At 45.3% G+C, this 14,307-nt stretch overlaps 1 protein-coding gene across 1 annotated transcript in view; it reads left to right on the top strand.

Annotated features, from left to right (window-relative positions):
- The first annotated feature begins 4,800 nt into the window (after positions 1 to 4,800).
- The window catches only part of IL23R (interleukin 23 receptor), a 44,776-nt gene continuing 35,269 nt past the window's right edge, over positions 4,801 to 14,307 (top strand). The window contains exons 1-3 of the mRNA XM_073357405.1: positions 4,801 to 4,912; positions 11,327 to 11,428; positions 13,564 to 13,860. Of these exons, the coding sequence (XP_073213506.1) occupies positions 11,371 to 11,428; positions 13,564 to 13,860 (355 nt within the window). The 5' untranslated portion in view covers positions 4,801 to 4,912; positions 11,327 to 11,370. The remainder of the gene's footprint in view (positions 4,913 to 11,326; positions 11,429 to 13,563; positions 13,861 to 14,307) is intronic.

Raw genomic sequence — 14,307 nt, 5'->3', positions numbered from 1 at the left:
TTCTTCAGTGCTTCACCCTTGTGTCTTTATTTACGGTGAAACAATGTTATCCCCATTCTTCCCCCAACGGCTATCCCCAGTCAGACCCTTCCCAGGGTCTGCTGGCTTGTGAGGCTCCCTTCTTTGGGTGAGGAGACAGAGATGTAACCCTCCTATCCCCTCCCAAGCTCACCTCCCAACTGAGCTTTCCCCAGGGCTTTTATAGCCCTCTCCTCTTCAGCCCAGCTGTCACTACTTAACTCAACTCATAGCAGTGAACCAGCCCTCCTTAGGGCTTGCAGCTGGGCTCTCTGCTGACCGCCTGGGCCCCCGCACCTGGCCTCCCTACCAGAGATTAGGGCTTAGCCAGCATTTTAGCAGGGCATTCAAGGGGTTTACCCCTGCCCTGCCACAAAGATATATATGAAAAAGAGAACATGAAAAAATGGGTGTTGCCATACCAACTCTAATGAGACCAATCAATTAAGGTGGGCTATTATCAGTAGGAGGAAAAAAAAATTTTGTTGTGATAATCAGGATGGCCCATTTCAAACAGTTGACAAGAAGGTGTGAGTAACAGTAGGGGAAAATTAGCCTGGGGAAATAGTTTTACTTTGTGTAATGACCCATCCACTCCCAGTCTTTATTCAAGCCTAATTTAATGGTGTCCAGTTTGCAAATTAATTCCAGTTCACCCGAACCCTAATCCTAACCCTAAGAAGAGATTGTAACGGAAGTCACCAGTTTATCAGTTGTGTGGTTTGTTTAAGGCTTTCTATCTTTAATAATAAAATAGGTATGGACAATGATTGCGATTATTTTGCTTAGTCTTGATCATGGTGTCCCCTAAATTTGTAAAAGAACCCCTGTGACTAAATAGTGGGAACCACACCCTGGAGTTGGCAGTAAGAAAAACAATTAGGCCTACCGTTCCTTGTTTTTCTAAACTAAATATTTTTAGTAATTTTAAAAATACAATTATTTGGCTTATCTAGGGACCTGATCCAGCTCCCAGTGTAGCCAATAGCCCTTCAATGGAGCAGGATCAAAGCCTGGATTCTTTGTGAGATGCAGTAAAATACTATGTATGGGTCCAGCAAGTCAGACATGCAGAACAGTTGCTGCCAGCGAGCCAGGAAATGTAATAAGGAAGAAAGGAAAGAAATGTGAAACGTGTTTCCTAAGACCAAGGTGCCAGTTGCTTGTTTGAAGTAAGAGCTATCAACATGAAAAATATACTGACTACTGAAGAAGGACCAGAACTAAAATACTGGATCCAAGCATCCAGATTTAGGGGGTTTATACAGCTGTGAATTTTGCAGCTTGGGCTGTTCCTGTATTACATTAAAAGAAAAGAGGAAAAAGTTGGTAGACAGGTGACACTCTCCAAGTCCCCAAGGAGTAACCTATACAAAATTGACCTTTTTTCAAATGCATAATTAAGCACTGTCAAAAACAATGTGTTCTCTGTTTAAGCAGAGATGCAAACCACATGCTTGCTATTACATTTAGGTCAGAAGCCTGCACTTCTGTATAAAGTTTAAATAGACTCATAACTCTGGGCCAAGTTCTATCCTTGGCTATCAGCATGCAACTACTGCATCTCAAATGGGAGTGGTATGCAAGTTTCTAAGGGCAGGATTCTTCTTGGTGTGATTAAATCACTTTTTTACAACTGATTCATGAAGAATACTGTTTTAATTATTAGTGTTTATTGTAGGACCTATTTTGCCTTCCTTACTCATGCTGGTAGTACTTTACTCTGCCAGTAGTCTAAATGATTTCAGTGGGACTACTTGTGTAGTAAGGCACTAGGCTGTTAGACACCAGGCCATGGGCTGGCTGGTCTAGTGGTTAAAGTGAGAGTTCAGACTACCAATTACAGCTGGGTCCATGGTGGGCAGAGTTCAGGAACAAGCCCAGGGCCAGTGCTGGAGGGACAGAAGGCAAATGCCAGAGCCAGAGGCTAACCGGAGTCATAGGTCAGATGCAGAGTTGAGGATCAGCACTGGAGAGACAGGCGCCAATAGGAAACTGGAACAAGCAGGAGCAGGGACAGGCATGATACACATTGTGCAGCCAGCCAGCTACTGCTGGGCTCAAAGCCAGCCAGCTGCCCTTCCTGACCAGTCAGATGGTGCAGTCAATCAGGTAGTCTGCTGCAGGCCAGCTGTGCTTGTAGGGTTGCCAGGAGACTGACTCCGCTGCAAGCCCTGACCCCTGACATAGGTAACAGGGCTAAGAATGAATGGATTATGCCGCATGTGTTAAAATGTAATTCTGCTGCTTTAATTATCTTTAAAGGGAGAGCCATTGATGAGAAAATGGCTCTACCCCATCATGATGACATAGGAGACCATGTGGGCAGGTAGTGAGTTTGGCCAGCAACAAAGGAAGATAAGCAGCTGGTCAGTCTGGGGTCCCCTAAACATAATTCATGAACATTAAACTAAAATATTTCTTTTTGAAAGACTAGTGGCCAGATCCCCAGCTGGTGTAAAGTGGCCTGGTTCCACTGAAGTCAATGGAAAGTTACATTAGATGAGGCTTGGGCCCTAAGACTGGCCACTTTCGCTTCCTGACCCTCACTTTCATGAAAAGCATTGGTCGGTTTAAAGGCAGTAAGAGGTGCTGGTGTGCGTGGTGCTCCATAAGCCAGAGACTCTTTTTAGGTGAGCTTTATTTCTGTTTAAACTGTTGCAAATATAAAATGATACCACCCTAGCAGAATGTGGTAAATGTTTTGTGTGGTTACAGTGTCTAATGAGGTTAACACAGCTACTGAGGTTAACTCTTAAACTTGTCGTGAGAAAAGAAGCCACCTCTTTAAAAGTGTTTTATAGTGGAGAAAAATCTGTCACTGATTGAGAAAATATTATGCTCATGTAATCCTCAAACATCTCACCCCAATCCTCAGGTTCCTGTCAAATCTAGGTCCTCTCTCCCTGCAATCCTAGGGGGTTCAGATCAGGTATCACTTGTTCTCAGATGTTGTTCTCAGATGTTTGGAGACCCAGTTGATGTGGAACCCAAATCTCCAGTAAAAACCCTGCCTCACAGACCTAAATTCCTCCCTTTAGCTTTTGTTGCCAACGCACCCTGCCTCAACTCTACCCTGCTGGGACCAGATGGCCTTATCACTTGTGATTTAGTGGGGTCCTAGCCAGCAGCCCTCACTTGTGATTTAGTGGGGTCCTAGCCAGCAGCCTTTCCCCTAAAAGGAGCACCCCTCACAACAGAATTTTTAGGGAACTGCCTTGTATAGGTCTATGCCTCCTAGAATCCATAAAGGTTCTTCAGGAGCAGGACTGTATTTATCCAGACTAGCTAAAGTTTTGAAGAAAATCTGCTGAGAAGTAATCTAGGTTAATGGGACCCTCTAAACACTCACATCACCCTTTACGTGCTCTTTTTGCCTTAATGCCACATACAACAAGCAATGTCTCAGATTACAATGTCTACCATTGCTTTAGAGACTTCATTTTTAATCCTGATTTCTCCTTCCCCTACTTTAAGAGATAGGGCATCTACTGGAAAGCACATACTAGGGCTACAGGGAGCAAGAGATCTCCCTAAGGGACTTCTTCATTTCTTCTAGAGAACAACACCTGTAAAACAGCCCTCGGCAGAAACACTTTTTCCTCCATTTAGGTAACTTTCTGGAGAAAGTCTCACCTTTCAGGGACATCTCTTACAGCCCTCTTCCTTCAAAAGAGGATATTCTTGCCATACAATTCTTCTTTGCCTGGAGCATTCCTTGCAGAACTCTGCGCCTTCTAATGAATCCATTGGTGGCTGCCTCTGTGGTGTGAATGGACTGTAGTCCATAGACTGGAGTAGGAGTTGGGGGTGGGCTTTGCTGCACCCTTCCACCTGGCACCACTTCTCTCACCTACTGCACTTCACCAGACTAGAGCCCAATTAAAATTGGGCTTTCTGGGGTGAAGTGTACTTTTCCCTCTAGTAGAGGAATGAAGGTGCTTGTCACAATACTGAGCTCACTGTTCTATACTGACCTAAGTGACAGGGCCAGAGGTTACAGGCAATACTATGAACTCACTTGTCAAATAGGATGGTCAGAATCTCATGTTTTAATGGTAAAAATGGCATTTGTGTATCCAACTGTCCACATGAACACCTGAAAGCAGGTTTGGTGCCCACATTAGGGGCCCATATTTTAAAGTTGTGGTCAGAATCTATTCCTAATCACAGCATTGGGATATAATATTAGACATCCTGGGAATCTACTTCTTAAAACATTCAACAAGAGGGGGAAATTCTGTAATAAATTCAATTTAGGAAATAAGTGAGAAGGGCAGCAGTTTGGGATGGAGGGATGTGACTGGTGGAATGCTGTAAGGTAAATATTAGGAACATTTCTGTACATTTCACACATAAGCTGCCTGGAAATAGGGGCAGAAATAGAATGTGATTAAATTTGATGCAGCTGAAAGCTGAAAGTTTGTATTATCAGAAAGACATTTTTCTTAACAGCTGAATTAAGCCTAACTCATTGCTATCAAACAGTAAATATGAAATATATCAGATTATCTTTTCTATATAACTGGCAAACATTAGGAAATTGAGAATGTTTGTTTGTTTGTTTGTTTTTGTTTTTAAAAAAAACCCTGACTAATAATAATTTAAAAATAAACTTTTCCAAAAAGCCACGAGAGAAAAAATGAGACTGTTTCTTTAAGGGGTGCTGGGTTTTCCCACAGAATGACTCAGAGTCAAAGATACTTGTCAAACTGGAAACAATAAGCTATTTTTGAGTGATCAGTAATGTAGGTCAGGGTTTTGCTGGTAGTTTCTGTTAGAGCAGTGAACTCTGAATTTGTCCCAGCCTCTTTAAAATGCTGTGAGGTAGCAGGGAGTAGAGAAATCAAGGAGCTGACTACAGAAATGGAACAATGTCCTGACAGATGGCAAGGTAAAAAAATAACCAAACTCCTCAAAACTTTGATAAGATTTTGTTGTTTATATCTGAAGCTGCTAGCAGCAGGCTTGAGTATTTTACTGCTTTCTTGTTCATGCTTTCTGTAAACATGCTTCACACGGTACAACTGCTTTGTCCAGATTATTTGCTGTAAGTCAGTGGTTCTCAACCAGAGGTCCGGGGTCCCCTGGAGGGCCGCAAGCAGGTTTCAGGGGGTCCACCAAGCAGGACTAGTGTTAGACTCACTCAGGCCCAGGGCAGAAAGCTTAAGCCCTGCCATGCAGGGCTGAAACCCAGGGCCCTGAGTCCCACCACCTGGGGCTGAAGCAGAAGCCTAAGCTACTTAGCTTCTCGGGGGCTCCTGTGGTGTGGGCCCCAGGCAATTGCCCTGCTTCCTACCCCCTAATGCCAGCCGCTGGGGAGACTAGCCCCCGGCCCCTCCCCCGCTGTTCCCCCTCACCCGCAGCCATGCCTCCATGCGGACAGCCCTCTGGGCTGGGCGACACGGCTGCCAGACATGCTGCTCTGAGCAGATAGTAAGGGGGCCGGGGTGAGGGGTCCTGGGGGGCAGTCAGGGGACAGGGGGCGGTTGGATAGGTGTGGGAGTCCTGGGAGGGCCTGTCAGGGGGCAGTTGGATGGGGCGGAGGTTCTGGGGGGGGTGGTCAAGGGACAGGGAACATGGGGGGTTGGATAGGTGTGGGAGTCCCTGGGGCCCTGTCAGGGGGCGGGGGTGTGGATAGGGGTCGGGGCAGTCAGGAGACAGGGAGCAGGGGGGGTTGGATAGGGGGTGGGGTCCCAGGAGGGGGAGGTCAGAGGACAAGGTGCAGGAGGGGGTTGGATGGGCGGGGGGTTCTCAGGGGGGCAGTCAGGGGGCAGGAAGTGGGAGGGGTCTGATGGGGGCGGGGGCCAGGCTGTTTGGGGAGGCACAGCCTTCCCTACCTGGCCCTCCATACAGTTTTGCAATGTGGCCCTCGGGCCAAAAAGTGTGCCCACTCCTGGCCTAAGAGGTTTTTAGTAGTCAGAGTTCTTAGTAGAGATGGGATCGAATCTCCAGCGCCAGATACTTCTAAATTATTGGGATGTTCAAATTCCAAGCCTGCATCTGATTCTAAAGTTTGCAAGTGGCCCCTATAAATTTGAATAAAACCGTAAATTTGAATAACTCCCAAATCAGGTGTTGTTTGAAATCCTGATCTAAATGTTACAGCTGGAGGTTAGAAAGTTCTTCTGAAAGAAGAACTTTTTCAAAGCAAGTGTGTTTTTTATTTGTTTCTTTTAACTTGCAGGAACGTAGCAGGATGTTGGTAGGGTGTTAAAATAAAATGTACCAGATCAGATAAGGAGAGAGAGTATGAAAGTTGATGAAAGGGACTATGAAGTATTTTTGCCATCTCCAACACAGAGGAAAATCTTAGGACACTGTGGCAAAGGCAATACAAGGAGAAATACCAGGATTCTTGTTATGCATTAGACATTCTAGATATGTATTCTAGATCACTATGTACAGCAGTTGAAGAATTACTATTTCCATTGGAAATATATATATTTTTTCAAATCATTGGGATTATTTAAAAATATTATTTGGCAATATCTACTTTTGATCATTTTTCTATAGCCTTAAGTACCAGTTTAAACAGCGGGGTAGAGCGATCATTGACCTTCAGCTAGTGCCAATCCTGTATCTCCTAGAGCTCAGTTTTGAACTGAGATCCACAAATGCATAGCCTCACAAAATAGAAACACTGCTGACTCCCCTCAGAGAGCCAGCTGCAGCAGCATACTTTCATGTGCCTCAAAGTTGTGCTTGAGTAGCTAATGTGTATGTGCAGATAGCCTCCAAAATAGATGTGGTATCCCAGGAAGAGGTTTCAGCCCTGCCCATCAGTCATGCTTGTATACCCATCAAAAATAAGCATGGCTGTGCCAAGTTTCACCAGCTCCAGATATTTCATAGTCTAGCCCCTTCAGAGGCATCATCAATCGAGAATTCTCTGATTTTACCCATGTTACATCTAACTTGGGTCTCAATGTAAAAGTCCAGCACTGCGAAATATCATGTGGATTTCTGGCATTCTCTGGAGGGCTGTGGGTTCATAAGAGAGAAAATGGTCAGGGACAGGGTGGTATGGAGGGATTAAAACTAGGTGTAAAGGGATCGAGTTCAGCAAGGAAAAATTGAGATGGGGTATTAGAGAAGACTTCCTGAGAGTGATAAGCTAGTTTCTCAAGGAGAAAAGTAGAAAACCCTTGGGACTTTTAAAACTAGGCTGGATGACGCCCTAGAGAAAAATACCAGAGTGATTAATCCTGCACAAGTTAGGGGAAGGTAAAACCAATCTAATAGCATTATAAATGGAAGAGACCTAGGAAAACAATTACAGCTCCCATCATATGGGTAGTCAATAGGTGGACCGTAGGCCAAATCTGGACCACCAGATGCTATTGAACGGACCGCAAAATCTTTTTATTTACTTATCATCATTATTGTTTCAGGGGTGGCGGGGGGGAGAGATTTTTGTAATAGGCTGATGTTTGTATTATCAGAAAGACATTTTTCTTAACAGCTGAATTAAGCCTAACTCATGGCTATCAAACAGTAAATATGAAATATATCAGATTTCTTTTCTATATAACTGGCAAACATTAGGAAATTGAGAAAGATTGTTGTGGTGTGAAAAACGTTTCTTTGGAGTCTGGACCTTGACTATATCTTGAGCAAGAAATTTGGACCTTGACAAAAAATAATTGACTACCCCTTGCATAATCTTATGCATGTAAATAGTCCCATTGAAGTCTCTAGCACTGCTTCTAATAAGGAAGATTATTCATCTGTAACTGGAGCTTTCCAAGTATATTTCCTCTGCAGATCTGCTCTTGTGGGAAGATGCACCTTGATTCTATGAGCTTGCTACTAGCTGGAATGTTGTGATATTTGGAGCCATTTTTATTCTAATGTATGCTTCCAGATGTTTGATGCAAGGCTAAATCTCCTTAGGTCCTTTTCCTACTGCCATTAAGTATTGCGGTCTCAGAAATCATGTTCCATCCATTGGTCTTTTTGACCCTTTAATCCTCTCCCTTTACCCATTAGTTTGTTTTTGAATTATTGTAATTTAGCTAACGTTTAATGTTTTATTTAAATAGTGAATTTTTAAATGGTAGTCCATTGTGGTACATAATTATAGACAGGTTCCTCTCAGTGCAGTTGAATGGTTCCACACCAGAACTAGAGAAGAGATACTAGTGCGTCTAGACAAGAAATGACTTGCAAGCCTGTGCTGATTTAGACAGACACAACAATCAAATAAATGCATGAACGTTAACCCAGATTCATCTGCAGGTTTAAGATTGAATGTGCTTCATGAAATGTAACTTCAACAGACCCTGGTCGTCAGCAGGATCGAACCGGGGACTTCCAGAGCATAGTGCATGAGCCTCTACTGCATGAGCTAAAAGTCAACTAGCTATTAGCCAAGGCTGTAGAGCAAACTCATTTTCTCTCTCTCTCTCTCTGAGTGGTCTCTGCCACTGGATGGGACAGAACACTACACGCAGGAAGTGTGTGGGTTACATAAGCACACATGTGAAAACTAGGGCTGTGTAAAAATGATTACAACAACCCCCAAAATTCAACCCAGGCTTGCAAAAAGGTTTGAGCCTGGGCTAAGCTTTGGGGTATGTCCACCCTCACCCTCCAATCCATTCCTGGCACACACGTACCTCTGCCTAACAGGCTGCTGGATTCCCCATATGTCTGAAATCATCCAGGGAAGAGCTCCATTCCCCCTTCCTTCTTGTCTTGACTTTGGGGAATGTCTTCCCTCCCTGCTGGGAGCCTTCAAAGTAACAGCAGTTAGCCCCGTCTTCTGTGCTTGGAGTGAAGGGGTGGGAGGGAGGAGAGTGTTCTGGTAGCTCTCTCTGTTTCTTGCCATCCTACCAAAAAAGTCTTCCAGGGAGCTGGAAGCCACCCATTTCCATCACCCAAATGGGGTAGGAAGCAAACTACTCCTGCTGATGATGACTCCCAGAGTCACTCTACAGCCAGGAGCCACGAATGCAGAAGTTTCCTGCCACACTGCTGCCTGATAAAGGGAAGAGAGGCTTCCAAACACCCCCTGTCCTTAAAAGACCTTCCCAGGATTGGGGGACAGCTGTCTCATCAGACAACCCCCTGACAAGGGCAGGCTAAGGAGGCTTCTACTCAGCATGCCTTTTAGACGCACAGTAAAGGGGCGATAACCTTGCCCTTGAAGACCCGGAATGAATGTGAGGGGAGGGCTTGCAGGCCACTGATCAGCCTTCCTATTAGGCTCCAAAGAGAGGAGATAGGGACTAGCACTGGGCGAGGAGTAGCTGTGGATAGAGAGAGAGAAGGGCTTAATGAGGATGGAGCCTGGGCTCCTGCCATTCTTAAGTTTCACGTCACCCAGATGGTGCTGAGTTTACCGAATATCCCTGGAATAACACACCCAGCTCAGAGCCAGATTCGGTCCCATTTCTGCCATGCCAGGTAGCAATACATGGTGTAAGCTCTGATGCCCTGAGGGCAGAGAGGGGTACAGCACATTTTTGCACCTATTCCTTTTGTTTCTAACCAAGCTCAGATTCGAGCTCTTCAAGTGGTGAGTACCAGCAGCCTACAAGGAAGTGATGTCTCTGGATGGCTTTACCAAGAAAATAAGTTTATCCAAAATCCATGCATGTCATGAATTCATGAGAAGAATGCATGTACATAGTGGATTGCCTCTCTCTTCAGAACATTGATATATTTCCAGGCCCAGTCTATTTCTTCCTCCATGGGACTGGACATCAAACCTCTAGATCTTTACAAGGCTCAAAAATTCCAAGTCCTTGCAAATGCTGGCAGAGATGCATCTAGAGCAGTGGTCCCCAAACTTTTTATGCCACGTTCCCCTTATCCGTAATGTAATCTATCCGCACCCTCTGGGAGCCAGGTCCAGGATTGGGAGCCAAGGCTAGGGCTGGCCCTGCAGCTGGGGCCGTGGCCAGGAATGGAGCTGCAGCCAGGAGTGGGGCCAGGGCCAGAAGTGGGAGTTGCAGCCGGGGTCCAAGGCTGGGGTCTGAGGCCGGGGCCAGGCCATGGATGGGGCCGGGACCTGACACCAGGACCTTGACTGGGGGTGGGGCTGGAGCTGGAGTGCTGGAGAGGGGACTGGGCGCAAGTCGGGACTGGGGAGGTGCTCCCTTCCCACCCCCCATAGGGGCTGGCCCAGTTCTCACCGCAACCCCTCCAAACATTCTTCCGCGCCCCCCTAGGGAGGCACGCCTACAGAGTGGGGAAAACTGATCTAGAGCAATCAGGTTGCAGTGAGGCTTAAGGCCAAGATTTTCAAAAGTGACTAGTGAATTTGGGTGCTCAACTTTGAGACTACTTTGAAGGGGCCTGATTTGGAGAAAGTGCTGAGTACCCACCCTTTGCCCACTTTAAAAGTGTTTCAAGTTGGGCTCCAAGAGACACCCAAAATTACTAGGCACTTCAGAGGCTTAATCTAAATCTTCTAGAGCCTGATGGCACCTGCACAATAGGTCAGGAGTAGGAGGGGTAAAAATCACTTTGTCTCCCTACCAAAGGGGACGTGGGTGTCTGAAGATTACTGGGGGTAAAAATCCCCTTCACCATCAGAACGTGCCAGAAAGTGTCACAGGAAAGTACTAATTAGAAAGTACTCAAGTGAATTTGCGGTAGATGTGACATCTTTCTTAAGAAGTCAAAATCTATCTTCAAAACAAAGCAGAAGAAAGAAGAGAAATAGAAAAATGAGAAACAAAGTCATAACCAGCAGGCAAATTAACCAAGTGCTCCACCTTACAGCAAGTCATTTTCCTTTTCTCTAACTGACAGAAAGGAGCCAGTTAAAAACAGGAGCTGTGGGTGGTCTGCACTTCTGAAAATCAGGCCATATCTACTTTAGGTACTCACCATGAAAGACATAAGATTCCACATTATAGCTTCTGTATACTTTCCTCTCTAGCAAACCCTAGCCCTGGAACTCAGATCTCTGAATATTGCCTCCTCAACCAGCTCTAAGCAATGCCTTGCCAAATTCACACCCCTATTAACTTCAATGGAATTGCCCCAGTCATGAATTTGGTCCACTGTATTTAGCAGCATCTAAGGATTCATCCTACTGTGACCAACATTTTCAATTTTTGCTGCTGTAGATCTGGAAAATTGCCTTAGGCCCTTCTGTAGGTCTGGAAGTTAGGTAGGACCAGAGCTATAGCAGTGTGTACAGATCCAGAAACTAGCAGGACCAATGACATTTGTGTATTATAGGTTCTGATACTGGCCTTTCCTGTTATTAGTTTTGTTTCGTCTTAGAACCTGGTCTCAGAATTGTATTGTTTAGTGTGAGAAAGGTCTAATATTAATTTCATTTTTTCAGAGGCCATGCTTTTCCACTGACGTCAGCCACGGATCAATCAGGCCATGGGGAGATTTAAGGTGGCAGTGGTGCTCCACATACTCTTCAGCTGGATTTACAGAGGTATAGTCTGTCTTCCATCCCCCACTTCTCAGTGCTGAATTCAGGAACAATAGTTAGTGTAGTTTTGTGTCTTAGAGAAATAAATACATTTCAGCTAACATAATGGAACACAGAGCTGATAAACCGCCAAGTATAAAATGAATGTAGTTGAAATAAAATGAACATATTAACTATTTTGGGGCCTTCTATTAGCTGTTTGCCACCTACAGACATATAGATATGCCTCGTTTTATTGCACATTTTAGAAGTCAGAGGTTTCAAGGCAGCCACGCCTTTCCAGGAAGAACAGATCACATCTGATATCACTCAGAAGCTAAATTTGTCATCTCTGGTGCAGAGCTGTAATCTGATCATAAGGGGCCGTTGTGCTTCTATCGTGGAGCTGCCTTAATCCACTTATATTTGCTCTAGCTCAGATCTGTTTCTAAAAGGTTATCTCCCTATAGTCATTATTAAAGCACAATCTGAAATTTGTGAAGTCAGGTGATTCCTATCTGAGTTCTTACTGCATACTGCTGACATTTCAGAGGGCCAGGTTCTATGTGCCTTCACAGGAGAATGTGGGGGCATTGGGGATGAGGCACCCCCTTAATCTCTGCACCGTGACCTGTACCAGTGAGAGCTGTGCAGAAGGGAGAACAGCATGTATCGAGTCACTGTGTTTCCCCCCTCCCACACAGGTGGAACCTTGGCTTCATGCCCACAATGAACCAGTCAGTGTACTACAGGATGTATGATAGATCACATATATATTACCTTTCCTCTCCCCCTTTGTCACAGCTGGGTGAGCTGGGAATACGACTGACTCTAGAGTCAAAATCTGCTTCCCAGTCTGTTCCTGGGTCAGCTACATGCTGCCTCATATGGAGGCCTGGTGGCAGCGAAGCCACCCCATGCTAATTGGTGCTGCCAGTTAAGTTTATGATCATTGATAAATACTGGCCATGGAGCCATATTCTGACATCCTTACTAATCTTCACTAGCACTTTGCTTCACTAGCCATTTGCATTTCGGTGGCGCGGTGTCCTGCAGGCGCAGACAACTGCCCCGGTGCCATTGCACCCGCGGGCACCGCGTTGGGGACCCCTGTTTTAGAGGGTCTGGAAGGCAGGGCTTCTGTACTCCAGGATTTCACAGCCACTGATTTGCTGTAGAAATGTTCCCCTTAGCATGACATTGTGATCTAAACTCTAAGCTCTCATTAGCTATCAATAGCTTTGCACAGGGGTGGGCAAACATTTTGGCCCGAGGGCCATATCGGGGTTGCGAAACTGTGTGGAGGGCCGGACAAGGCTGTCCCCTGACCGCGCACTCCCGGGACCCCCTGCCCCTAACCACCCCGACCTTTATCCACACCCCCGCCCTCTGACAGGCCCCCCGGGACTCCCACACCTATCCAACGTCCCCTGTTCCCCGTCCCCTGACTGCCCCCACCACCAGAACCTCCGCCCCATCCAACCACGCCCTGCTCCCTGTCCCCTGACTGCCCCCCGGAACCTCCTACCCCTTATCCAACCCCCTGCTCCCCACCCCCTTACCATACCGCTCAGAGTAGCGGGACAGGCAGTCTTGCCACCCGGCCGGAGCCAGCCACACCACCACCCTGCCTGGCAGGAGCTCGCAGCCCCGAGCACTTATGTTTTCAAACATGTATTTCTCACACAGTCTCAGTGCAAAAATCTGTGGCAAACTGAAACTGCAGGTGCAGGGTAAAACAGGTTACACTTAGTATCCAAATAAATAATACAAGGGATATTATACTGATTGCCTTATTCATTTTAACAAAAGCAACACTTAAATCCTATATAATGCTTTTCCTCAGTAGATCTCAAAGTGCTTTACAAGGGAGGTTCATAACTAAAATCAACAGACATCCTCCATTGTCTAACCTATACCTGAAGTGGGTGTAGAAGTTCCGCTCAGGACGCTACTCTGGAGCACTGCAGAAACCAGGGACAATTGTTGGACTTAGGTCTGACCTCGTTCATTAAGGCCTGGTTTTAAGCAGCGTCCACTGGAATCATTTGACTCGTCAAAAAGAAGTGCAGCCAAATGTGCTGCATAACCGAAACGTTTGCTTCTTCTATTTCAATAGGCAACCAGAGCCTTATTTTAATCCAATTCTGCTTTCACAGGTGTCATAAACGTTCGCTGCTCTGGATACGTGTGGATAGAGCCAGCTCCAGTCATTCAGATGGGTTTGAACATTTCTATAAATTGCCACTCTACGGTAAACTGCCAAATGGCAAAGTTATACATGATACTAAATAAAACTCATATAGAAGACAAATTATTAACAACAATAAACAAAACTACAGTGCAACTTCAGCTTCATGATTTCAGGAAACCATATTCCACTGTCCTGTGTTATGCCAAGTGTCCCAGCAAAGCGGCAAATATGGTAGTATGTGGCACACAGTTTTCTGCAGGACGTAAGTAATTTGCTGTGTGTATGATGGTTTCCCCACTAATTCTACTTCATCCCATTTAAGATGGTGTAAACTGTTATTCCTTCCTAGACAGTGTTAGTATTTTGGGGGTTGCAGGCTATTTTCAGATTTACAGTATTAGACCTTTTAATAGTTTTAGATGCCTCCCCTCCCCTCAATCACACAAAAGCAGTGCGGGTATTTTTTCCAGTTGAAAAGTGAAACTTACATTTTTTATTTTATTTATTTAACAATAAAAGGTTTGGGGTCTTATTAGTAATTACACTTATATTGTAGTTAACCAGCAAGTTATGTTGTAACTGAAGTCAGCTGATATACGTCATTAGTAGCAACTTCAGTGCATATTCAGTGTACAGGTATCTGGACGTGACACTGAAACTATCCTCGTCCTGTCATGTGCTTGCCCAAATGGCAAGGAGCTATTGAACT

Source organism: Lepidochelys kempii, chromosome 8 (assembly GCF_965140285.1).
Source record: "Lepidochelys kempii isolate rLepKem1 chromosome 8, rLepKem1.hap1, whole genome shotgun sequence".
Lineage (NCBI taxonomy): Eukaryota > Metazoa > Chordata > Testudines > Cheloniidae > Lepidochelys > Lepidochelys kempii.
Note: the sequence above shows the minus strand (reverse complement) of the source record. Positions and strands in the feature narration are given on the sequence as shown.